Consider the following 27,903-nt stretch of genomic DNA (forward strand, 5'->3'; position numbering starts at 1 on the left):
TCCAGAGCACATTTTGGACAATATCTGGACAGTCTGTGCTAGACCAGGAATGTTGTTCAGAATAATGACTTTCAGTTTCAGTCTTTGTTATGCTGATTAAATGATACATTTCACAGCGAACACTAAAGAACCAAATGAAAGCATATGCTATTGATAACACTGTCTGGTGTGCTTTACTTTTTGTCATCTGTTAGATTACTTTTAGTAGTTTTATTTGCCAAGATAAGACTAGTAGGCCTAACACATTTTAAGAGTTGGGTTGTATGAACTTGTGTAGCAGTCAACAGTCAATCAGTAGCCTATGGAAGCAATTCACCAGGCATGGTTATGTAAATATATTTGATATTATTTTGGAAAAACATTAGCTGAATTTAACAGATGAATGGTAGAGTTCCAAAATGTTGTCTGATTTTAGTTCTACTACTTTTTTGAGTCCATTTAATGAAAATGACTAAATTCGTTTAACATACACCATCCTTGTGTGACAACATGCCCCTACAGCAAGGCATAATTTTATGTAATAAAGGCTAATTTCTGTTGTTTATTCAACATTGTTTCAAATGAGATATCTAGTAAAAACAAGCAATCTTCTACCTCGTATTGATTAAAATGAATTATAGCTTATTTACTGGTATTTCAGCAAAACAAATAATTAGAAAAACAGGTACAGAACACAACACAATTCATGAAATAGCAAGACTGAAGAACATAGTTTTATTTTTGGACAACAGAAATGGGAATGAAAGATTTTTTTAAATTAACATTTATAAAAATATACAAAAGTACAAAGTTTGTAACAGAAATACATTGAAAGTGGACACCTTACAGTAAGACACATATAAGAACTTCAGTATTTTTAATACAAAATATCAAAGCAAAGGCCTTTATCACAACTTACCAATACTTTTCTGAGACATTTTTGCAATTGTATTTAAAAAAAAAAAATGCTCTGCTTGAAACTTTTTCTTAAAAATAATTTGTGTGTGTGTGTGTGTTTATATGGCTTCAACATTCATGGTTTGCTGTCCAGAGCTGGCGTTATTTGTAACACCGATAGTGTTTTTCTTATGTTTTCTGTAAGGTAGGATTGGGGTCAGCTGTCCCATCCTGGCACTGATGCGCGTCCCCGCTGATGATTGACAGCTCGACTCCGCCCCTCACACTCGCGTCATAATGTGGTGAATCCCATCAGAGATGCCGGGCTCCAGCAAAAGAGAGCACAGCCAGAAGATGCTCGAGACTTTCAGAACAGCATGTTAGTCTCTTTCCTGTCATTTCATCCCAGTAAATATCAGAAAAACTCATTTTAAGTCTCCGTTCATAACAGCGGCTATAGGTGCGCTGCTTCTCATCGCGATGGACTGCACGCGCACACCGGAGGAGCGAGCACAGGTGAGGAAACACCTGCACAAACACAGCCTCACGCGCCGCTTCGAAGTGCTCGAGACGCTGGGCAGAGGCGCGTACGGCAAAGTCAAGCGAGCGGTGGAGAGACGCTGTGGAAAGACGGTGAGCGACTTCAGCTGCTTTTATATCAGGTCTTACATTGCACTTGTGTTGTTTTTAATGATAAAAAAAAAATGCTAAATGTAGTTATTTGTATTATGACATCAGCATCATAAGCAACCAATAGCTATATACTTTGTTTTCATAATATTGTTGAATTGTTAAAAAAAACAAAAAACAAACAAGTGATATTCAACTGATCTATCTATCCATCCATCCATCCATCCATCCATCCATCCTAGATAGACAGGCTTTCATAATATTAATTAATCACAATTAATGATTTATTTATTTATTTAATAAGCTTTAACAAATGTAATTTTTACACATGGTTTTATTTAGAAATCAGTTGATCGTTATAAGAAGGTCTCCATTTGAGGAAATTTCTCAGTGAAACAAGCTGAGGATCATTTAAAAGCTGTTCATTCCAAAGCAAATTATTGTAATAATAACCATTTTAATCTTAATAATGATAAATGATATCAGTATACTATATACATTATATTATATATTAATAGACAAACATTTAAGTGTTGATGGAGTACTTGAGCTTTATTGCTATAACTATTTCTAAAGTATAAATAGTGCATTTCTATAATATTATAGTGAATATTATAATAATTTGAGTGAAAATGATTATGTAATAAAAATTAACAAGAGTTATGGGGAAGGACACTCAAGTATCAAATTAAACCAAATTCATAAGATCTCCAATATGCAAAAAATATAAATAAATAAATAAATAAATAAATAAATATTCTAAATGCTTATCTTAGTGTATAATTGTCCTTTTTTGTTTTTATTAGTTTTTGTTATTTTTAAATATAATTTTTATTGATATTTATTTCAGTTTATTGATTTTATTCAACAACTTAAACTAAATGAAAATGAAAAATGTGGCTTATATATATATGTGTATTTGTGTGTGTCTGTGTGTGTCTGTGTGTGTGCGTGCGTGTGTGTGTGTGTGGCTGTGTGTGTGTGTCTGTGTGTGTGTGTGTGTGTGTGCGTGCGTGTGTGTGTGTGTGCGTGTATAGAATTTTATTTGACTTCAGTTAACATTTACTTTAAGCAACATTTATTTATTTATTTATTTATTATTATAATTATTTAGTTTTAGATAACTATAATATCCCTTGCCTGACTGTTCTCAATAAATGATAGATTCAGTGTTTTTTCTTACTGCCAGAGCTCCTAATAATGGCTATATTTCAATTTATTTAATCAAAAATGTACAAAGGCTTCATTTCTTTTGAGAAGAATATCCAGCATGTTCTCTCTTACCTCTGACAGAGTGTCAGTCAGTCAGCAGGTCTTTACCTAGCAATTCACCTCAGTTAATTATTTTTGGGCTCGTCCAATAGGTGCTTTGTGCATGTACACGCATGTCTACTGTATGTAGACCTCATGTTAGCACACTTAATTAAATACTTAACCACTCATTCATCGCTCAGTCTGTCATTTAACAAAAACAAAAGACACATTCCCCCCAGCCTGCTGTCTGCACTCTTTCACAGCCTGAAAACGTATCGCATTAATGGAAAAAATGAAGTAATCTCAGTGTCCAATCAGATTAGAGCAGCAGCTGAGCCTCTCTCACTCTGTCACTCATCCGGACTCAGAGGTGAAGTATTCCGGAATCCAGGAGCCTTAAGCATAGCTGGGATTCCTGCAGACAAACACTAACAGCATTCAGAGGGAGCCAGGCGCTCGCTGCATGTGTGACAGGGGAGTGAGGCGTCGTCTCTCCAGATCTCCAGATTGGGGTCAGAGTTGCCAATCATGTTGGCAATCATGATTTCAGTTAATGTTGGAATCATAAAAATTGAATGGGTTACAATGGAGCTTTATGTTTGCTGGTCCAAACTCACTGCATGCAACGAAACATGTACAGACCCCAATATGTGCCAGATACTAAGCAATACCTAGATAAATGCAAGTCACTTTTGTTATAAAATTGTTCTGTAGTCTGAATTATATTCATATTAGTTGGATGCTGGAATTCTGAAACTTTTAAAGTGATTAAATAATTGAATATTTGCTGTTGTTAGATTACTGTACTTAGTTATACTGTTTAGACATCTATATGCTATATAGGTCAGTGACAGAAAAATGTTGAAAGATGGTGAAAAGTAGAAATATTTTAAAACTGTAGTAAGAAATGCACTATTTGTATTCGTATTGGTTTCATATATATTTAAAAAAAAAGTTTGTGCAATTTAAAAAAATATATATAAATCTGAAAGCGGTATAACTGCCAAATAGTGCTAAAATACTTTATCATTAAACACATTTGAGGTTGTACATCTTAATCATTCATTTTAAAAGTTACTTTCAAAGTTTCAAAAACACATTTTTCATGTTAAAAACAATAAATATCATGAACTTTCAAATCACGAATACATGTTTTTATATTCAATTTTATTAAGGTTATTCCATGTTGTTAATTACTTTTTTAAACAAATCAAATCTTCCTCTATATTGGCTACACCACAATGACTGATTTGGCAGACACAAGTTTTTCAAAAATAATGACTAATAAGTTTAGAATAAAAAAATAATATACATTAATAAAAGATTGTTAACATTTTAAAGCCTTTCGATGAGATTTTTCATTTGTGGGGAACTATCCCTTTAAGCCATGTAAACATTTCCGATTACAAGCCACACAAAAACTATCAATATGAATCGTATGAGAAATTGAAAAGACAACATGGCAGAAAAGGTTTATTCAAGTCTTCCATGTACTTGTTTTGAGTAAATTCATTCATCATTGGCTTATATACTAACAGGCAGGTGTATGTATTTGGTTCAGTTGTGTGTTTGTTTATAACGTGTCTGTCTGTGTGCTTCAGGTGGCTATTAAATCTATTAGAAAGGAGAGATTGAGGGATGACCTGGATACAGCTCACATCCAGAGAGAAATCGAGATCAGCGCCTCTCTTGTGCACCCACATATCATCCGTCTGTATGAGGGTAAATCACATCAACAGTCTCACACCATCAGTGTGTGTGTATCCAGAGAGATCTTTCCGTTAATGAAATGCGTTGTGTTGTCAGTGTTTGAGAGCAGAGAGAGGATTGTGATGGTGATGGAGTATGCGAGCGGAGGAGAGCTGTATGACTATATTCAGGACAAACAGAGACTGTCAGAGGACGAGGCCAGACACTTCTTCAGACAGATCACCTCTGCTGTGCAATACTGCCATCAAGTAAATGAACACAGTGATCTTTTTAAAATCTCACGCCATTCATTCTGCGTAGGAGCGGTTTTTCTTGAAAAGGCATTCAACCACAAAATGCTGTTAAATTGATCAAATTTATCAACATTTTAGCAGCTTTATTGTTCCTGAATGTAATATATTTTAATATACAACATTCTAATTATATTTGTAAATTTAGTTTAGTGCTGTCAAACGATTAATCGCGATTAATCGCATCCAAAATAAAAGTTTTTGTTTGCATAATATATGTGTGTGTGCTGTGTATATTTATTATGTATATATAAATACAAACACATGCATGTACATATTTAAGAAAAATATGTTGTTTATATATTTATATATAATATAAAATATAAGAATATGAATGTGTAAATATTTTCAAAATATATACTGTATGTGTGTTTATTTATATAGACATAATAAATATACACAGTACACATACATATATAATGTAAACAAAAACTTTTATTTTGGATGCGATTAATCGCGATTAATCTTTTGACAGCACTAATTTAGTTATATAATGTTTTTAATTTACTTTTAACAAATATGCTATTAGTATGATTTATTCCCACCTTCATTTCTCCTAAATACCCCCTTTCTGTTTATTATTGCATCCATCACGTAGAAAGCAGTGCTGTATATGAGAAATGTTTGACAATCTGAGTAATATTACAAACCTGAATAAAGGCCTGTTCACACCAAGCATGATAACTGTAACAATAAATATGAAAGTTTAATAATCATCCTAATTCTATAAGGGAAAGTGAAGTCCAAATGGCAACTACTACATAATGATAATAACGCAGAGGAACAATATAATTGGAATCACTTTCAGAGTAATTTTTCCAACGGATGAACACTAAAATCATTGACAGCCACAAAAGAGATGGAGTATTTAAAGCGGCAGCGCTTGACAATATTGGGTCCCACTATATATTAGGTGGCCTTAACTACTACGTACTTACATTTAAATTAATACTTTGATACAATGTACTTATACTTGTATTTACATTGTACTTATATTTTATGTTTAATATATATTTTATATTATAATTACACTGTTGACCCATCCCTTACACCTACCCATACCACCAAACCTGTCCCTAACCTTACCCGTATCCCGCCTCAATGGCAGCAAAAGTGTTTTGCAATACAATATGAACACAAGAAGTACATTGTACTTATTTTTGATGGCCACCTAATATAAAGTGGGACCCAATATTGTGTGCTGGTGTAAACATTATACAATTATCTGTATAGTTCTCGTTCTAAATATAAAAATCTCTTGATATTCCTCAGAATGGTGTGGTTCATCGGGACCTCAAACTGGAGAACATACTTCTGGACAAAGACTTAAATGTGAAGGTACAAAATTCAAACTCAAACTGACTTGATAGAGAATTGACAAATGATTCATGCATTTTCATTTTTCGTCCATGGTATCATTACAGAGACTGATGGTTTTGAATCCTTTGAAAAAATAAAATAAAAAATTCTGCACATAGTATTTTTTAAGGACAGCGGAGAAGATAACAGAAACACAAAACAAACAATTCAAATGAAAAGCCTATAGGATCAGCCTTAATCAGCTTCATTATCTTTTTGGAATCTGTCAAACTTACTATTTCTCTTTTTTTGGACACTTTTGTGAGGGATGGTAAAGTATAAATCAACTTCTCATTCTGAAAAGCAGAACGTCCCAGTGAAGGTTTAAGGATGTGCAGATCTGATGACCATGGAATGAATTTGACTTCATCCTGGTGTTTATGAAATCACTCTTCAATTTGTTTAGGGGCGTCATCATTCTGGAATATGGGAACATTATAAGGGAACAATGCTGCATTATTTTGCACAATAGTACTGCCTCATTCCATGGTCATTCCAAAACCATATAGATGAGCAATCACTGGATCAGATGACAAGCTAAATAACTGTGTATACCTCACCATGTCTCATAGCAGCAGACAGGGTTGAAGGCATTCTTTGTCTTCATATGGTAACTGGATGCAGGAAATATGATGAAAGATGACTTATTTAGTTTCTCACACCAGATTATGCATCTCTGAGAATACATGCAGAATCTGACTGAGAGTTTTATTTTGTGTGCATGCACAATTTGTTTTTGTCTACAAATCTAATTGCAAGTAATTCAGCATAAACCCTCATATCAAATGTTTCTGAGCTCATGAGAGGAATAAATTCAGTCAAGGGTGTCCAAGTGTTTGACGGGTGGTGTAATACAATTAATATTTGCCGCTGCATTTCTAATTATAATTATACTACAAAAATTAACCTCCTTTCAAATGGTGTTCTGCTATTTTTGTCCACCCTCTATGAATCAGAAATAGATTCCATTAAATAAATAGAAGTAGGTCACCCATTTTAATACAGAACTGTTTGATCTATAAATGCTCTGTTTGTTGTAGTTAGCTGACTTTGGCTTGTCCAACCACTACATGAGAGGCCGGTGTCTGGACACGTTCTGCGGGAGCCCACTGTATGCATCACCAGAGATCATCAGTGGACTTCCTTACCACGGACCTGAGGTGAGATTTCCTGCCTCACCAGTTACTCTAATTGCTCATTTTTGTGAAAGTACACTTTAGCATGCTTTTAAAAAGAGTACTTATTATGCAAATAATGTAATATACTGAATATAATGTTTTGACGCTTGATTGCATGTTGATTGCAATTAAATTAAAATGTATTATAGTTTAAATGTAGGGCAATTTGCTGAACATTAGAGTGCTTTCTGACCCACCTAAGTGGTGCTTTATGTGTAATTTCATAATTACTTCTATTGTCTTTGTAATATGGTTAAAGTAATGTGTACTGACACAAATACTTTAATGCCATTTCTATCGAAACTTCTAGGTCATGTATTTAGATATATTCGTAATTACACATTAATTACAAACTTGCAATTTAGTACACTTACATTCATTTTACATGCATCATAACACACTACAGTTAAAATTGTAATCAGTTACTTTACATGTGCTTTAGTATGTTAGTCAACATGTCAAAATAAGTCTACTTCCTTAAAGCACGAAAAAAAAGATGGTTAAATGTACTTTAAAGCAAAACAAGTCATTTTACATTATTAAAAAGTAGTGCTGTCAAACGATTAATCGCGATTAATCACATCCAAAATAAAAGTTTTTGTCTACATAATATATATATATATATATATATATATATATATATATATATATAAAACGCGGTTAATCGTTTGACAGCACTATTAAAAAGTAAACATTTAAAGGAACAGTTCATCTAAAAAGAACAATTCTGTCATAATTTATTCACTCTCATGTCGTATCAAACCTCTATGACACTTCTTTTATTCTTTGGAACATAAAAGACTGTTTTTGAAGAATGTTGGCAACCAAAGGGTTATGAGTCCCATTGACTTCTACAGTACAGTATGAGCAAAAATGTTAGTGGGAGCCGAAAACCATCTGGTTACCAATTTTCTTCAAAATATCAGTCCATAGAAGAAAGTCATACAGGCGAATAGTCATTCATTTTATATTATCTGCAAGCAAAATTTTTTTATTTTTTTTTTTAACTATAATTTTACAATTGAAAGTACACTACAAATGCACAATCCCAATGTTTGTACAGTAAACGCATTTTAAATGATGCTTTTGCTCCTTTTATATCCCAGGTGGACTGCTGGTCTCTGGGTGTACTGTTATATGCTCTGATTTATGGCTCCATGCCTTTTGATGGCACAACTTACAGCATCCTTAAAGAGCAGATCCGCCACGGACGATATAAAACCCCTGATGTCCTGTCAGGTGAGATTCACACACTCCCATATATCTGCCCATCAATGTAACATCATGAGTGAGGACTTACCACGATTCCTTCAATTCTTCCTGTAGAGGCCCGTTCATTGATCAGATGGATGCTTACAGTGAAAACAGAAGACCGAGCCACTGTGGAAGACATCGCTAACCACTGGTGGCTAAATTTAAACTGTCCCAAAGCTACAGAGAATAAACCGTGCGCCTCCACTCTACCCAGAAAGAAACCGAAGGAAAGAACATTGATCTCAAACAGCAGCTTCGTTCTGCTGTCGCCTGTTGAATCGTCTTCCCACAACCAGCCCAAGAAAGGCATCCTGAAGAATCTCTACAGTCAGGTTGAGTACACAGACAGGTCTGGGGCTGCTGGAAACGGTACGGCAGTGACTAGTGAGGACGTGGAAAAAATCGGGACTGGTAACGGGAGGAAGAGGAAGGGCATTCTTAAGTGTAACGGAAAGTTCTCAGGGGTTTCTCCAATCACGTCGGCTCCTACTTGGTCACATGGTTTCGGCAAAACTAGCCAGGAGTGTGATGGAGGTGAGCAGCAGGAGATGGAGTTTGAGATCAAGATCTCCCTGTGGAAAACACACGAGTCTACAGGCCTACACTTTCCACAGAATAGCTATTTTGATCATGTGCAATGATTGTAAATGCATTGAATTTACTTCCAAAGAATATAGGTGATGCTTTATGGTTCAATTAGTTAACGAGTGCATTATCATGAACAGTCTTATGTAGCATTTATTAATCTAGGTTAATGTTACTGTATTATGTTATTTAGTTTGAAAATATGAAAATAAAATGTATTTGTATTTATTTAATTTATAAATATACTGTTGGTCATTGTTAATTTACGTTTGTTTGTAATGTTATACAACTATTAAAATATATTAGAAATATGTAGAACATAACCCAAGCTCAATAAATGCTGTGTAAGTACTGTTAAATAATAAAGAATTTAAATTATTTTAAAGCATTGCCATCAACACTTCAAAGGTACTTTAAATTAAAAATTAAATACTTTTATTCTGCAAGGATGCATTAAATTCATCAAAAGTGACAGTAAGCACATTTATAAAGTTGCAAATAAATTCTATTTAATGTTCTTTTTTTTACTTTTTATTCATCAAAATGTATTAATGATAAATGTAACAATGATAATAAGAAATGTTTCTTGAGCAGCAATTTCTGAAGGATCATGTGACACTGAAAAGTCATCTTTGCATCACAGGAATAAATTACATTTGACAAATTATACAAACAAAAAACAGTCAAATATTTGACAATATTTCTGTTTTTACAGTATTTTTGACTAAATAAATACAGCCTTGGTGAGCAGGAGAGACTTCAAGCCACACAAAGCTGCTTTATTTGACCCGTAACACCAATCAAGAGTCACAACAGCAGAACATGCTATTGAATAACTCATAATCATCTGGAAATACCTGAGACATTAGAGCTGCTAAGATAATGTGTACTGTGAAATTGTTAATAACCCAGGTCAATTTGTTTATTTGCCTCAAAGGAAGTTAAAGCAGCTATGAATCCGCTAATCCCAGCCCAAAAGAATAGAGGCTTTGTCCAGAGCTACAGTCGTGCCATTCTCACTTTATGCTGGCATACAAAATGGGCAAGAGTTTGAGGGCACGTTCATACAAACTTTTATTCTCTGGCTCTCATTTGCTTTCTCACGTGAAGAGAAAATACGCTTTTTAGACTTAACGCCAGACTGATTAGCATGACACAGTAGAATTAGTATTAAAATCTCAGTTAAGCAGCGCTGTTTGGTCTTGTGTGGCCTATTAAGCGGATCATTTTTATTCTTTATTCCCTTCATTGTTTGCATGAGGGGATATGTGTTTATAAAACACTTACCTCATTCTGAATCCATAATGAAAACACTTGATAAAATGATCGTACTGAACGCCAACACTTTTGCCATCTAAAACTTTTTTAATAAAAAGAGTGGAAAAAAATCCACACATATTTAGAAAACATTTAATCTCTCCAAAGTTAAATTACAAACATAATCTACATCTTTACACACTGTTGACAGTGAGAAAGTCTGTTCAAGAGTTGTCAGAGAAGACTTGACCCATGACAGCCAGTTTGGCACTGAAGGGCTGTGTGGGACAGGAGAGCACCCGAGCTTTCCTCCTCTCTCCCGGCTTCAGTGCAATGCTCTCTTGTGAGCCTCCGGCACCGGGCGTCTCCTCCGATTGGCCCGTTGCAGGCCTGAGTGGTTCTGAGACACTGATGAGTATGTCCTGTAGTTCCCTGCGCTCGTCCTGGTATCGGCTGCAGCAGTGGAGCGCGGCGGGGTCGAGCGGATGAGCCTCTGTGTTAAACACGTAGCCGCCCGCGCCGAGTATACAGTCGCCCTGCAGGCCGCCCAGCTCGAACTCTGTGCCCGTGTTATGAAGGAAGTTTTCAGGATCGAAGAGGAGGTAGAGGTATTTAATGGTCTCGGCCAAGAAGAAGGACTCCATGCGATTGTCCAACTTGTGGTCCCTTACATCCTTCACCTTTGGCAGAAACAAAAAGAGGAGTATGTTTAGGGACTGTGCTGGTTTCTGCCTTAATATCACTCAAGTTTTCAGATGCATTTTGAAACGTAACCCTGAGACACTCACAGTGTATCAAGCTTATAAAGTCGTAGCATTGTTTCTGATGAATAACTTTTTCATTATTGACTGAATATGCAAACATTTCAAAGTTTCGCATGTTGCCATGTTATTTCTTTTTTTATTCATTAAAAAATTTGGATTTGGAGAAATGCAGCATTACATCACTTGCTCACCAATGGGTCCTGTGCAGTGAATGGGTGCCGCCAGAATGAGAGTCCAAACAGCTGATAAAAACATCACAATAATCCACACCACTTCAGTCTTAATGATGAATTTGTTCTCAAGATGTTACTTGATGGACTGGAGTGGTGTGGATTACTTGTGGATTACTGTGATGTTTGTATCAGCTGTTTGGACTCTCATTCTGGCGGCACCCATTCACTGCAGAGCATCCATTGGTGAGCAAGTGATATAATGTTAAATTTCTCCAAATTCATTCACATGAAACTCATCGACATCTTGGATGGCCTGAGAGAGAATAGTTTTCAGTAAATTTTCAATTTTAGGTGAACTATTCCTTTAAATTCACTCAAATCAGGAAATATTCCTTGAACTTAATAATCATGACTGCTCAAAAACAGTCCAAATTTATGAAACCTATTCTTTAAAAAAAAAAAAAACAAGATCAAAACAACATCAATATTACAATGTTTAGGGACTGTGTTGTTTTAGCCTCAATATTATTTTAAGACTCGTTTTGAAATGTAACTCTGAGACACTCACAGTGGCAAAGCCACAGTTCACCCGGCTGATTTTGTCAATCGACTCGATTGCATCCCGGCCAAGCTGCATGAATGTAGGGTCACCGGTGGCCTTATACAGATACATGGCGCTCTCGATCAACTCTGTACAACACAAACACACACAGAGGGGTTACTTCAGTTTCATTCATTCATATAAATCAAACAACTTTGCAGCCAAAAAACCCCCAAACAAAACAGATTTTACATTACAAAATAAAAATGTGATGGTGCCCATTTGAAATTTGCTGCCCACATGCCCATTATTTGCCAAGTGTTTGCTAAGGTGTTATGAGGGGTTGTTAGAGCATTGCCAGAGTTTTCCCCATGGCTGTTTGGGTTGCTGTGGTGTTTTAAAGGGTTGTTTTCTAAATGGAATGAGCAATAGTAACAGTAATGCTTGCTGACAGCTGGAAAACTCAGAAAATCAGAACAGATTTTTAACAGTAAGCATCATATATTTGACAACTTTGTAAATAGTTATGAAGACAGGGCATCATACATAAACAACTCATAATCTGATGTTTATACTCTTGACGTTAAAAAAAAATCTGTGTCCAATGCACTCTACGCGATTTTTTGTAAATCTGTCAACTCAAATCTGCAGACTGGTTCTGCTTTTCGGCTCATCCAGTGTGTAATTCAGTGCAAAAATCTGGGCAAATGCTGTGTAGTGTATCATGCCAGCCCTAAAGCAATATTAACCCTTATAATGCATAAAAAATATTTTTGGGGTCAGTTTTGACAACATAAGCTTATAAAGTCATATATTACATAAAATATGTAGCATAATAACATTTTACATAATAACAAAAACACATTGTTTCTGATGAATGACTTCATTAATGAGAGAAAAAATGTAGCATTACTACACCACACAAAATTTTTTTTACTAAAAAGCCATTTTTGAAGTGCAAAATTATACATGAACTACAGCAAAACAAGTGTGATGCAAGAAAACATTTGTAATATTATGTGAGAAGTTTTATTTAAATATGCACACACTGAACAAAATGATAAACGCAACACTTTTGTTTTTGCCCCGATTTTTCATGAGCTGAACTCAAAGATCTAAGACTTTTTCTATGTACACAAAAGGCCTATTTCTCTCAAATATTGTTCACAAATCTGTCTAAATCTGTGTTAGTGAACACTTCTCCTTTGCTGAGATAATCCATCCACCTCACAGGTGTGGCTTATCAAGAAGCTGATTAGACAGCATGATTATTGCACAGGTGTGCCTTAGGATGGCCACAATAAAAGGCCGCTCTAAAATGTGCAGTTTTATCACACAGCACAATGCCACAGATGTGGCAAGTTTTGAGGGAGCATGCAATTGGCATTAGAGGCCTGCATTTCGGCCTTTAGCGAGAAATGCATCTTTATTGATTATGATTAAGATTTAAGATATAATAAAATATTTTTTGTTTTTGATTGTTTTATTTCGTTACGTGATCATTTAAAGCTTTCTATAGATATATTTATCATGTCTGTGAGGCATGTATTCGCTCAGCTTCGGTTCATTTTTGTGAAGTTCTCCTGTTCAAGACGAGACGGCAGAAAGCACATCATGTTTGTTTTCTTTGTTTTATAAAAGAACTACCTTTTGTTGGTATTGTGAGTGCACACAAATACAAGTAGATCCTTTACAGGTCCAAATGATGTATTATACTGTAAAAAGTGATAAGTTGACAACTTTAAAAAATTGAGGAAACCCCTTGCCTTAAAATGATTAAGTAAATAATAATAATAAAAAATACGTTAAGTGAATTGTCAAGTTCACTTAACTTTTAAAAAATTATTATTTACTTAAAAAAATTAAGGCAAGAGGTTTCCTCAATTTTTTTAAGTTAACTTATCACTTTTTACAGTGTACTCTTACCTTTATCAAAAAAAAAAAATAAATGACGGTGTAGGCTATTGACGGTGTAGGCCAAGTGTTTGCTGGTGCCTCCATGTCCTGCAGAGCGCGCTTTAGCTTCCACTCTCCGCACAAACTTAGATATAGCGCACATTATTATTATAGCGCAGGTTTAACGTTTAAACATTGTTATATGCTTGAACTGTTTTAGTATATCTATAGATTTTATTTTAGGCAAGTCGTGATGATATGAGAAGGCTAAATTTATCAAACATAGGCTATGATCCGCTCATGCCGCTGGCTGCTTGGTCGTTACTTTAAAAAAAAAAAAACGTATAGGCTATTTAACAAACAAAAATGCTCCAAACGTTTTTCTAAATTAACTTAAAAAAACTAAACGAAATATAATAATTTTGCCATTACACAAAACTGAACTATTTTAATAGCCGAAACAGTAGTATAAACTGTTTTAGGAGAAGGGGGAAAAAAAGACGGGCTCGGGCCGGTAATTCTGATAAGCTGTCGGACGTGGGCCGGGCTAGGGCTGAGGCCCATTGTTGTGCCATTCATCCACGACCATCACCTCATGTTGCAGCATGATAATGCACGGCCCCATGTTGCAAGGATCTGTACACAATTCCTGGAAGCTGAAAACATCCCAGTTCTTGCATGGCCAGCATACTCACCGGACATGTCCCCCATTGACCATGTTTGGGATGCTCTGGATCGACGTATATGACAGCGTGTTCCAGTTCCTGCCAATATCCAGCAACTTTGCAGGCCACAATCAACAACCTGATCAACTCTATGCGAAGTAGATGGCAAATGGTTGTCACACCAGATACTGACTGGTTTTTGGACCCCCCCCGGACCCCCCCAATAAGTAAAACTGCACATTTTAGAGTGGCATTTTGTGGCCAGCCTAAGGCACACCTGTGCAATAATCATGCTGTCTAATCAGCATCTTGATATGCCACACCTGTGAGGTGGATTATCTCGGCAAAGGAGAAGTGCTCACTAACACAGATTTAGACAGATTTGTGAACAATATTTGAGAGAAATAGGCCTTTTGTGTACATAGAAATAGTCTTACATCTTTGAATTCAGCTCATGAAAAATGGGGGCAAAAACAAAAGTGTTGCGTTTATAATTTTGTTCAGTGTATATACACACACACATACACACACACACACATAAATATATACACACACACACACACACACATCTCTCACAAAATTAAAATTAAATGATATGCATTTTGTCTTCATTTTCAAAGTTTGGTTCCCATACTAAAAGCTATGTGTTTTTAGAAATCTTAGGAATGACCCAAATGTGTTATAAGGCTCTAAATCAATGTGTTTTATAGATACCTGGGCGCAGAGGGTACCCCTCTCGTTTGTCCACTGTGTAACCTTGAGGAATGCTGTAGAACTCCGGGAGTCCTCCAAACTGACGCCACACACTGTAGTAGTTATGGAAGGTCTTTGTGGCACTGGAAATATCACCTATCAAACTCTGATAAACACATGTACATTACAAGCTGCAACAGAACTCTACTCTCAGATGCATGCAGTATATAGATAACAAAGACTTAAAACTAGTCAAACTGGTGCTTTCCCTTTGTCTTGTGACACACTGGACTAGAGTTTGGTGACAGATCTGCTTCCTCACCTGCAGTCCAGGCCAGAACGCCTCCAGAGACTGAAACACAGGCATTGATACTGTTCCCTTATGCATCTGTACCCACAGATACCAATCATCAAACTTAGTGTAGTTCTTTATGGACTTATCAAATTCTGCAACACACATTTGAAAGTTGATAATGCTTTCACGCAGGCAAGATAAAGAAAGATAAACAGCAATTATGATTAGCTATTCTTATCAAAACTAACAGCAACTGTAACACAGCAGCAGCTATTGCTTTACTGATAATGTCTGTGTTTACCGTGAAACATTGCCAGCAGCTCCTCATCTTGCAGCATGATGGCCCCCTTTACCAGATACTCGAAGTATGAGTCCACTCCCGCCCCGATCCCTGCATCCTGAGCCACCCACTTAGAGGTTATGACATCTATATGGTTGCCCACCTGAAAAAATGAGAAGGTTATGTGAAAACATGAACACTGAATGCCAGATTTATCATTTCACAATTCTATCTTTTTTATTCCATATTTGACATCTAATAAATTGTTTTAAACTCCAACTGTTAACATATATTATATTATATTATATGTATGCTGCCAAATAATTGCTGAAATATTGTAGCTATATGCTGTAGCTCATACAAATCAATTACCATCAAACACAGACAAGTTATTATTATTAAAACTGCAATGCTAAAATGCAGGATTACATTTTTCACCCATTATTTTACATGATTTTAAATGATCACTAAATTATCTCCTAACTTTTGGATGCCTGCTCCAAATGGCATGAAAAACACTCTGTATGATCAATTTGTTTTTAGAAACTCAACTGTATATTTAAAAAAAAAAAAGAATAGGAGCAAATATCTTTCTTATCCAGACTATATATATATATATATATATATATATATATATATATATATATACATAAAATTTGCAAGTGTGTGAGCATTGCTACTCTTTCCACATGCAAAGAGGGTTTACATTGTGATCCTAAAGCCCGATTTAATTCCATGGATCAAAAAGCAGAAAGGGGTCACAAAAAAATGTTTTTAAAATTAGCATATTTTGGTGCAAAACATGTATATGACCCTATTTAATCAATTTGCAAATATGTCCAGATATGCTACATAGCAAAATGCTAAGTGTTAATCAGATTAGTATTTTTATAAGCGTTATGGCGTAGAGACTCCATAATAATAATCTGTTTTCTATGAACTCAGGATAATTGGCTGTATACAACAGACAAACATAAACAGATTTTGCTTTTCAATCATCTTGTTTTAGTAATTGCTGTTAAAGCGATTAATGCTGTGGTAAGAAAGCACCAGCTAAAGCATACTTATTAATGTTATTAGAGGCATTTGGTCAAAGTTTTTCAGAAGAAACATTCCTGAGTGGTTTAACTACTACTAAACGGCTGCGGTCAGTAGGACTGCTGGGTACAGGCAGGTCATTCAGGACAATTAACATTCATATACTGTGCATCACAGTACAAGTAACATGTTAAAGCATATTGCATTAAAGAAATAGTTTGCCCAAAAATGAAAATTAGCTGAAAAATGCACTTGTTATCAGGAGGACACTGAAGATGTAGATGAGTTTGTTTCTTCATGGGAACAGATTTGGAGAAATTTAATGTTACATCACTTGCTCACCAATGGATCTTCTGGATCTGGATGGAGCTCCAGTGCTGATGGTGCGGGTGCTGGATGAGAATTTACCAAGCTTTACTAGCTGCTGCCTGTCTGTCAGGAAGCTGTTGATCCACTGACAGACGGAGGTGGGGACGGAGAGCTGAGTTCGTTTGGGCAGGAGGAGGTCTGGAATGATAGTGTTAAAGGCCGAGTTGAAGTCCACAAACAGGATCCTCACATACCCCTTTTCCACCAAGGCAGTTCCAGTGCTGGTTCAGAGCCAGCGCCTAGTTTCAAACCAGTTCTTTGTCTTTCGACACCCAAAGCACCAGCTGTGAACTAGGAAAAGCAGTTCGTAAGTAGCACCAAAACATTGCTGGGCTAGAAGGAAGAACCGTTTGCGTTAGGGGCTGGGGACGTGGTTACCGTGACCAACAAGACGAACAGAAACTTTGGACCGCCATATTTGAAATAGCAGCTAAACACAAATGCGTTGGATTTGCCATGTTTGGATGCGATGTAGGTTTGCAAAGCCATGAACGTCAATAGCAACACAATGTCCGCCATTGTTGATAGTTTGTTTAGGCTTGTTCAGGATGGATCGGCGCTGTGCGGATCGGTCGGTGCGAGGCATGCGGGAGACAGCTCTGCTTTTGGATCGCTCTCACAGTGCTTTAGTGTGTTGTGTGCCGATCCCATGTTGACTGCATCATCCACACACCTGTTTGCTCTGTAGGAAAACTGCAGGGGGTCCAGTAAGGGTCCAGTGATGTCCTTCAGATAAGCCAAAACCACTTTTTCAAATGACTTCATGACCACAGATGTTAGAGCCACAGGTCTGTAGTCGTTAAATCCTGTAATCTTGGGTTTCTTTGGGACGGGGATTATGGTAGAGCGTTTGAAGAATGAGGGGACTTCACACAGCTCCAGTGATCTGTTGAAGATGTGTGTGAAGATGGGGGCCAGGTAGGAATACACATATCCTCACAGAAACTGATATGATGTTACAGTCTCTGTGAACTCGTCCAGATCATCAGCAGCTTCAAAAACACTCCAATCAGTGAGGTCGAGACAGGCTTGTAAAACCCGCTCTGTCTCATTAGTTCATCTTTTTACATTTCTTAATACAGGTTTAACAGATTTAAAATTCTGCCTGGAGGTCGGAATAAGATGAACCAAACAGTGATCAGAGAGTCCTAAAGATGCTCAAGAGACAGTGATATGCGTCCTTTATCGTTGTGTAACAGTGATCCAGTATATTACTGTCTCTGGTGGGACATGTAACATGCTGTCTGTATTTTGGAAGTTCGCGGGAGAGATTTGCTTTATTAAAGTCCCCGAGAATGATTAAAACAGAGTCCGGGTGTTGTTGTTCATTCTCTGTGATCAGATCAACGAGTTTCTGTAAAGCTGTGCTTGCGGTGGAATGTAGACACTCACGAGAATGAACGAGCAGAACTCCCGCGGCGAATAGAAAGGCTTACAGTTGAAAAACGTTTCTAGATCTGAGCAGCACATCTTCTTTAACACAGTTACATCTGTACACCACCTCTCACTGATGTAAAAGCATGTCCCGCCGCCACGCGATTTCCTCGTTGATTCCGCGTCGTGATCTGCTCTGATCAGCGTGAAATTAGGCAGATGTAACGCGCTGTCTGGAATGGGGTCATTCAGCCACGTTTCCGTAAAACACAGAGCAGCAGAGTTTGAAAAGTCCTTGTTAAACCGGGAAAGCAGAAGGAGTTTGTCCGTTTTGTTGGGTAGAGAGCGGAGATTAGCCAGATGGATGCTAGGCAACGGCATTCAGGTCTGAGCGTCACAAGCGTGCCGGCTTCACTTCCCCCATCTGCGCATCCTGAAGCGTGGTTCTGATAAAAGACATCACAATAATCCGCACCCCTCCAGACCACCAATTAGCATCTGGTGAAGTGAAAAGCTGCATGTTTGTAAAAAAAACAAATCCTACATTAAAACGTTTTTAACTCAAAACAAATGGTTCTGGTTGATATACAAGTCATCTACCTAGAATAAAGTGGAAAAAGTATACTCGTCTGAATCAGGAGAGAAATATGCACAGATCAAGCACTGTTTACAAGTGAAAACAGTCCTAAATAAACATGTTGGCGGATTTTGTGAGAAGACAACAGGGTATGGACTTTTTCACTAAAGAAAGCACAAGTTAAAATGCTTTAATGATGGATTTGTTTCTGACGGCACCCATTCACTGCAGATGATCCATTGGTGAGCAAGTGATGTAATGCTAAATTTTTCCAAAACTGTTGTGATGAAGAAACAAGCTCATCTACATCTGGATGGCTTGAGGGTGAGTACATATTCAGCAAATTTTCATTTTTGGGTGAACTATTCCTATAATATTGCATAATGTGGAGTTAAAACCAAAGAATTCTGCACTCTGGTTTCATGATTGTCCTACAAACAGCTTCATCCAGATCAAAAGATTTTACCAGGCCGATATCTGAGCGTGTTCTCCATAAGGCCCTGAGAGCTTTGCGAGCCACGTTCTCAAACACAGGGTCTCCAGTCAGTCGGCTGAGGGTGGAGAACTCCAGGATGAAGGTGCCCACTCCAGCAGTGCAGGTGACCGGGGTCTCGGTGGGGTTCACCCCCCTCAGCAGGTTCACCGTGCCATATGGCATCCCTGTGGGGGTCTGGAAAGCTGAGAAGAGGCTGACAGCATTATTCAGTTATCATGATCGATTTCTGAATCCCAATATACATACTATCCTTCCTATACAGCATGCCAGATTAGCATTGGTGTATCAGAAACCATACACTTGTAAAAATAAAGAGTCTTTATTGGCATCTATAGCAACATGAAAAACCTTTAACATTCATGGAATCTTTCAATTGCACAAAAAATTCTTTATAGTGGAAAAAGCTTCTTCAGGTTATTTAAATATTCTTCACACCAAGAAAAAAAGCTTCTTTTAAATTTTACCAAAAACTTTCTTTGGGGAACCAAAAATGGTTCTTCTGTGGTGTGAAAACATTTCAGACAGCGATGTAATTGCCCTATTACTTATAATTATGGTTTGAAGCATATGTTAGCTCCCTCACCAGGCAGCAGTTTGCGGGCAGCGTCCTCTGCCATGCGCAGGAGGGGTCCGGAGCAGGGCCAGCCCTCCTCAACCTCCATCCCGCCACGCTTGGAGAGCAGATGAGCCGAGAGGAGCCCACCGACCACTGCAGAGGAGACCAGAACATCAACACATGCACTGGTCAAACTGCTTGAACGTCAGCGACTACAGACCAGTACTACAGGATAAGCAAGTTTACCCAGTTTACCCAAAATGAAAAGAAAAACGTAAGATATTCTGTTTTGCATGACAATAATGCACATTATCATATTTAACAGTAATGCAAAAATAATTATTTATTAAAAGCATTTATATGCACACAATTTTTCTAAATATTTTGAAATAAAGCTTTGTGATATTCATCCAAGAAGGCTGGTGACTTTACCTCGTATATTCGTCTCAAACACAGACGCATTTACATCCGTGTCGAAATCAACCGTGTCCTGGAGCAGTGTGGCCACGCGCTGGAACTCTGTGTGGTTTCCCAATATCTGTGATCAGAAAGGAAAAATATTCTCTGCATCTGAACACTGCAGGGCATGGAACAATCTTGCTGAATAAAATGTCATACCAGCAGTGTGTCCAGAGCATCAATGAGTGTGAGGGAGAAACTGAAGGAAACAAACAGAGGTTGTAATGAGGGAATATGACTAATTTGATGTTTCAAAACAAGAGATAATTGATTACAGACAAAACTCAGTTGTTCAATTCCACAGTAAGAAACAGAAGTGAATAATGCCACTGAAAAATACAATTGCACCAACTTTCCCAGTGGTATTTAGGGCCAAAGACATCACTGAATGTTAAAGAAAAATGTTTACACCAGCAAAGTTCGATCAAAAGAGCCCGACTGCAATTTTAATCTTGTGGAACATTTATTTTTTTAATGTCATGTCAGCAGCAAGGCCTTTTTCAGACGAAGAACTAAGTGAATAAAAGTTATACAATGAAAATAAAATTAATAAATCAACCATTTAAGATTAATACAAAAATAAAAATTCAGGTCCATTCAGGTGATACTTTTTAAAATACATTGTAAAACAAATAAAAATGTTGCTATTTACATGAAAAACTGCAGTCCAGTAAAATGTGTCAAAAGAAGTCTGACAAGGAAGGCATTATGGTGCATCTTCACCTATCAATAAATAATTCTGTGTAAATCTTGAGCCCTGTGTAAAAACTTGATCATGCCTAGATTTGAAATGACTAAAACTAAATAAACCAATAAGACCCGGAACCCAGCAGAACAAGATATTGAAGTGCAAAACAGATCTACTTTAGGTAGGATACTTATATTTGTGTACTTGTAGTACACTTGAAGCATCTTTCATACACTCAAGTGTACTACAAGCGGTGACTACTACTACAGAGATAGTATTTTAGTTCATATTCATGGCGCTCCACACTTGAGTACACTTAGATGATCTTAAGCTTATTTTAAGAAGTACTAAAGAATAATTTTTAGTATATTAAGTACAAAATTAGTGTGCAAAAATAAATCACTTCAAGTACATTACAGAAGTGTACTTTTTTCACCTGGGAAGTCTATAGGAAAATTTGTTCTTATGCATTTTCTATCATTTCCAGGTGTAAGATTAAAGCAGGAGCTTCAGCTGTAAAGATGTCCTGGGATTTGCATGCTTGATACATAATCTGTCCTCTCTTCATGATATATAGGTATTAAACAAGTTAAGATATCATGAAGAGGTGGTGGCGATTATTCAGGTGCATGCATCTGAAGACTTTCAAGTTTGAATGTTTTTGACTATCTGCCGAAGACCATTTACAAAAGAGGTATGCGTAGAAAGAGTTTGAGCACATACCTGCCCCATGTGTCCTGCCCATCACATGTCAGTGGCCTCAACTCATCATAGGGATATGCATTTTCCAAGTAGCTGTTGTATGCATGATAAAACATGGACTTTATTCTGTCCCTGTTAAGACAAATGAAACAAACGAGCATTAAACAGGACTGAGCATCAATATTCTTCAAAGCAGGATCATGCATTATACTCATAGGCTACAGGTGACTGAACAGGCTTTCTGTATTTACACAGGAGCATATGGCAAAGCTGACATGCCTTTATACTTGTTAGAGCAGCTGTAATATCTAACTCTAACGTTATACGGCAGCCTGATCATCTGAGCTACTTATTACACATGAATATTTAATGCTGAATTTAGCTTGTCATGAAGAAAGCTCACCTGTAATGGGACATTTCCTGCTCAGTTAAATCTCTGCCTTTAACATGACTGATGATTGGAGACAGGTATGTGGCGCAAAAAACGGCGGAGAAAAGGAAAGTAAGCATGAAGTAACGAGGTGTGAGCAGAGGCAAACAATACAATAATTTCAAGCGACATGGATATGCACAAATACTACAAATAGTGACAATAGGAAGTGCTCGTACTGCTCATGCGTGAGCGAATGCTGACGTGCAGGTAGCTCGCGCTGTCGGGTTTAAAATAAAAGCCCTCCGACTGCTATTGACAAAATAAAAGTCCTCGGTACTGAAAACACGATTGTGAAGAAATAACAAATACAATAGAAAATAAAATAAATTAAAAAATAAAAAATTACCTAAAAAAGTAAATGAAACAAAATCAACTCAACATGAAATAAAATAGCATAAAATAAGATAACATAAAACGAAACATAATAAAATAACATAACATGAAATAAAATAAAAACATAAATTAAAATAAAAAAATAACAAAATGAAATAAAATAACCTAAAAAACTAAATGAAACAAAATAAAATAAAAATAAAATAACAAAACAACTCAACATGAAATAAAATAGCATAAAATAAAAGCATAATGTAATATAACATAAAATGAAACATAATAAAATAACATCACATGACATGAAATAAAATAAAAACATAAAATAAAATAAAAAAATGAAATAAAATAACAAAATAAAACAACATAACATAAAATGAAATAAAATAACAACATAAAATAATACCATGAAAATAACAAAATAAACTAAACTAAAATGAAATGAAATAACAAAATAACACAAAAACAAAATGAAATAAAATAACAAAATAAATAACCTAAAACAACATAACATGAAATAACAAAATGAAATAAAATAACAAAAGGAAAAAAAAAAAAATTAAATAGCATAAAATTAAAATTAAATAGAATAACCAACATAAAATTAAATAAAAATTAAATTAAATTAAATAAAGTTTGAAAAAGACACATGCCACTGTTAGAGTCTTTTCAGAGTTTTTATTAATTTATTTTTTAAATCTACCTACAGAAAAAGTGGACTTATAGAAGGAATCAACACAAGAAGACAAATCAGCAGCACCAAAGCAGCAAATTGATGTCTGACCGTTTCCAAAACAGCATCTATTACTATCCAATAAAACTTCAAAGTAATTCAGACAAATAAGTACCTTCTTCTACCCAACACACGTTTCAAAAGATGAACCAACTGAAAAGGTAGGAGATAAGTTACTGAAACAGCTTATTTTGAGTAATTATGATGTGATTGTACAATTATTAGTGTTAGAACCAATAATGAATGAGAACATGAATAACGTTGTCAACTTTAAATTATTAGAGTTGTAGTTTTGGCTCAATGTGCAGCACAAGATGTGAGTGTCCATGTATATATGTGCATCTAAGTGTGCATGTAACTGTTTAACATGAATAGACCTTTAAACTTGCTATACATAAATTATATAGTGCTATCAAATAAAAGATATACAAACAGAAGTAGAAACGTATAACCATAGAGTGTCTTATGTGTTCGACACAATCTCATCTTATTATTTCACTGAAGGAGTAGCTATTATACAAAACACCTGGTGTTTCTTTTTTATTAAAAAGTGAAAGTGAATAAATAAGGATAAAGGGAAAGTTATTGTGCATAGTTTTAAATAATAATGTGTAGTGGAGCTGAACTGAGACCAGTGTATGCTGTAATTTAAGAAGCGGTCACACTCAGCAGCCTCTGCCAGCAGTTTATAAGCATGCCCATCATTTTCATTCTCCGCCGCTGTCTTCCTTTTCGTTTCTTCCCTCGTTTGCAAGATGCTTTTTTCCGTCTACTTGCCTGCAAAATAATACATATTTCTACATCATGTTAAATCCTCTCTTTATTTCAGACTGTTATAATTCAGTGCTGTCAAACGATTAATCGCATGCAAAATAAAAGTTTTTGTTTACATAATATATGTGTGTTTACTGTTTATTTATTATGTATATATAAATACACACACATACAGTATATATTTTGAAAATATTTACATGCATATGCATTTATATATTTATATTATATATAAATATATTTAATATATAAACATAACATATTTTTCTTAAATATATACATGCATGATTGTGTATTTATATACACATAATAAATAAACACAGTAAACATACACATATATTATGTAAACAAAAACTTTTATTTTGCATGCGATTAATCGTTTGACTGCACTACTTTATTTTGATTATTTAATCAAATTAAAAAACTAACTTTTTATTGAAATTCCTATTTTTTTTAAAATTAAATTTCTAGATAATTTTACCCTCTGTTTATTTCAGGTTATGATAATTCAGATTAACTTTATTTTGATTAAATACATTCCACGCCATCCTCTGTTTACATCAGATTATAATTATTCCAATATTATTCAACTTTATTTTGATTATTCAATCAATTAACATAAATAGATTTTGATAATTCAATCACAAATAAATAAATAAATAAATACATTTCTGGATCATGTTATCCTATTTTTATTGTAGATCATAATTATTTAGTTTAATTAGATTTTTTAATAAACAAAGAAACAAATAAATCCATTTCAAGATCATGTAATCCTCGGTTTATAATCTTTATTTTGTAATTATAAGATTTATTTTGATTATTCAATCAACAAACAAACAAAACAAACAATAAATAAATATTTTTTTGCTTATTCAGTCAACAAATAAATAAATGAATACATTTCTTGATCGTCATCCTCAGTTTGTTTCAGATTATAATATTCACATTAAATGTATCTTGAATGTGTAATAATAAATTTCTAAATCATGTCATCCTTTGTTTATTTCAGATTAACTTTAATAAATAAATCAATACAGTTAATAATAAATATAGTTATTCAAAATACCTTTATTTAGACAAACAAACAAGTTCTAGATCATTTTATCCTGTTCATTTCAGTTTATAATTATTGTTTTGATTGTTCAGTCAACAAACAGACAGACAGGTCAATATTTTACCAGTCTCTCTGGTTTGCGGCAGTTTCTCGTGATGAGCAGCTCCATTTGTTCCACCACCTTTGTCATGCGATCTGCATGCGGGAGTCTCTGCCGGTCACTCAAGCAGCTGAAGATTTGGGTCATATTATAAATATATCGCAGGATCCGGTGAACCTACCAGCAAAACACACTGTATCGATGATCAAGACACTACCAAACAGAAAGAAGCTCAGTGGCAACTGTCTCTGAAAACTTTAAAGACCAAACGCTGCGTTAAGGAAACATACATGTAGCCATGTACAGGTGGCTGTACCTTCTCAGACGGACAGTGGTCCTTTTCTTTAGATAAGTCAAATGAACCAGTCAGATTCTGGCAGAGACAGAAACAAAACACTCAGTACATCTTCTGCACATCACCAGAAGAGGGCAGCTAGTGACCATAGACACATAATCTTACTTCGCCCTAACTACTTCATGCTTTAAAAGGAACACAAATTCTTATATAACATGTTAGATGATCAAACAGCGACAGCAGGTCAGATTTACTAGAAGTTGACTGCATAGTCTGTTTGAGCAGCTGAAATGAGGTTATCAGATGACACTCACCAGGTTTTGGAGCTCAACCAGGATAAGAGCCCTGTAGGTGCTGATGATTGCAGAATAATCACAGGCGCGTTTACTGTGGGCCGCTGCGAGCAGCAGCATTACAGTCACACAGACAGCAGGCCTGTTCACACACTGCACACAACACACACATCTGCATCAACAACACTGCACTTTACATTTCAACATGCCATCTCATCCTTATTCTTATATATATATATATATATATATATATGCACACACATACATTTACATTCAGTCATTTAGCAGACACAAAGCGACTTAAAATTGAGGACAATTCATTCAGAGTTTTTGCGTATTTTATACAGACTTGTCAACTACAACTCAAAGTGCATTTGCTATATGGCTGCTATAAAGTCACATGACAGGATAAAACGTCATTACACACACGTAGGCCTACAACTACAATAAAATAAATTATATTACTGTTGTATTATTATATTATATCATATCATAATTCTGATACATAAATAAATCAATCCCACATTTAAAGCCTCTATTATTATTATTATTGTCTTATTCTGATCACAGAATAATAAACACGCCTCATTTGTGACAAGAGGGAAAGCCTGAGTCCCATTTTGAACAAAACACGGACTAAATTTAATAATAGAATATATAGTTCTAATTATAGGTAATATAATAGCAATATTGAGGCTTTAAACCAAAGTAGTAGTTTGAAAAATGCACATATTATCATTCCTTCTTTTCCTCACTATAGCCTGGTAAATATGTTTTTTTTTTTTTTGAGGTTTTGCATTGATATAATAGAAGAGTAAAATGTATGAAAGTAAAAAAATGAAATAAAATGCATGCAGTTTGTCCCACTCAGCTACCTAAATGCACGTGTTCGCTTATCTGGTAATATTCCTGGACTTAACCTGGTTAATTTACAGTTTGATAACTACACTTTCCTCTGTTTGTAATGTAGTTAAAGCGTTTATCTGATCACAGACGCAGAAGAGAAGCAGGATAGTGCGCAGTGATGCACTGGGATCTTACCATTGACCATGGGATGATGAGGGACTCTGGCGCGCACCAGTCAAGGCTTGGAAAGGTGGACATGGTCCAGCGGCGTCCAACGCCTGTTACATGTTTCTCACAGAAAACTTCAACAACGGTCCGAGCGAGAGAAACCCCCCAACAGCCTTAAATACGCGTTTTAGGTCTAGTTCGAGCTGGTGCTCCGGACAGAGGCGCGTCCATTCCAGCCCTGGCGAGAGAAGTGCGGCGAGGCGTCTCAGGCGTCATGGGCTGCTGCTGGCATCGCGCTTTGGATTTCACCAGATCTCTAGTCTGATCAAGTCGAGAAAACTTCCGCGATCAATCAACTTTGCGCTTTGTTTCGGTTTCGGTGGGAGATCACTTTCTAAAACTGGTGCACTGAAGCTCCATTCTTCACCGGACACGGCTGTGATCAGGAAATGCCTCTTTATTTCCACTGATTTATATGTGGACAAAATCCTTTAATCTTTTATTGCGTCCAGACATTTGTGTCGGGTTTCAACGCGTAGAGTAGTTCAATGTGGCCGTGTGGTTTGTGTCCAGCTGATAAAATCACTACATCCCGCATATATGTTTCACACTTGATTTGATTTCCTTCAAAGGAAATTCCAGTGCTTATATAGGCAGAAAAATAATTTTGTGTAAGCAGGGTCATCCCAGGCCCTCTAAAGTAGGGGTCCTGTCCTCTACAGCAGGTCCACTCTTAATCTCCTTTTTCTGAACTTTACACATATATCATCAGCTCAGATATCTAAATTTTCAGTTTGTTTCTTCATCGGAACAGATTTGGATAAATGTATCACTTGCTCACCAATGGATCCTCTGCAGTGAATGGGTGCCGTCAGAATGAGAGCCCAAACCGCTGATAAAAACATCACATGCAATCCA

At 35.9% G+C, this 27,903-nt stretch overlaps 3 protein-coding genes across 3 annotated transcripts; 1 reads left to right on the forward strand and 2 right to left on the reverse strand.

Moving 5' to 3' along the window:
* Positions 1-1,190: 1,190 nt before the first annotated feature.
* LOC306859220 (NUAK family SNF1-like kinase 1) lies at positions 1,191-9,517 on the forward strand. The gene is made up of 7 exons (XM_079400134.1): positions 1,191-1,509; positions 4,362-4,482; positions 4,567-4,718; positions 6,033-6,098; positions 7,160-7,279; positions 8,404-8,536; positions 8,624-9,517. The coding sequence occupies exons 1-7, from the start codon at positions 1,357-1,359 to the stop codon at positions 9,190-9,192; spliced, it is 1,314 nt and encodes a 437-aa protein (XP_079256260.1). The 5' UTR covers positions 1,191-1,356; the 3' UTR covers positions 9,193-9,517.
* A 372-nt stretch (positions 9,518-9,889) lies between these two features.
* On the reverse strand, positions 9,890-22,667 carry edem2 (ER degradation enhancer, mannosidase alpha-like 2). The gene is made up of 11 exons (XM_079400528.1): positions 22,363-22,667; positions 21,981-22,091; positions 20,729-20,768; positions 20,543-20,648; positions 20,138-20,263; positions 19,525-19,736; positions 15,722-15,863; positions 15,448-15,572; positions 15,147-15,291; positions 11,899-12,020; positions 9,890-11,073 (listed from the first exon to the last, which is right to left on the reverse strand). Exons 1-11 carry the CDS (start codon positions 22,467-22,469, stop codon positions 10,618-10,620), a joined length of 1,692 nt encoding a protein of 563 aa, XP_079256654.1. The 5' UTR covers positions 22,470-22,667; the 3' UTR covers positions 9,890-10,617.
* A 716-nt stretch (positions 22,668-23,383) lies between these two features.
* On the reverse strand, positions 23,384-27,848 carry LOC306859565 (uncharacterized protein). Its single transcript, XM_079400644.1, has 5 exons — positions 27,013-27,848; positions 25,993-26,124; positions 25,700-25,756; positions 25,408-25,560; positions 23,384-24,232 (listed from the first exon to the last, which is right to left on the reverse strand). Exons 1-5 carry the CDS (start codon positions 27,073-27,075, stop codon positions 24,104-24,106), a joined length of 534 nt encoding a protein of 177 aa, XP_079256770.1. The 5' UTR covers positions 27,076-27,848; the 3' UTR covers positions 23,384-24,103.
* Between the last annotated feature and the right edge of the window lie 55 nt (positions 27,849-27,903).

The sequence above is a fragment of the Barbus barbus genome (assembly GCF_936440315.1).
Source record: "Barbus barbus genome assembly, chromosome: 40".
Taxonomy (NCBI): domain Eukaryota; kingdom Metazoa; phylum Chordata; class Actinopteri; order Cypriniformes; family Cyprinidae; genus Barbus; species Barbus barbus.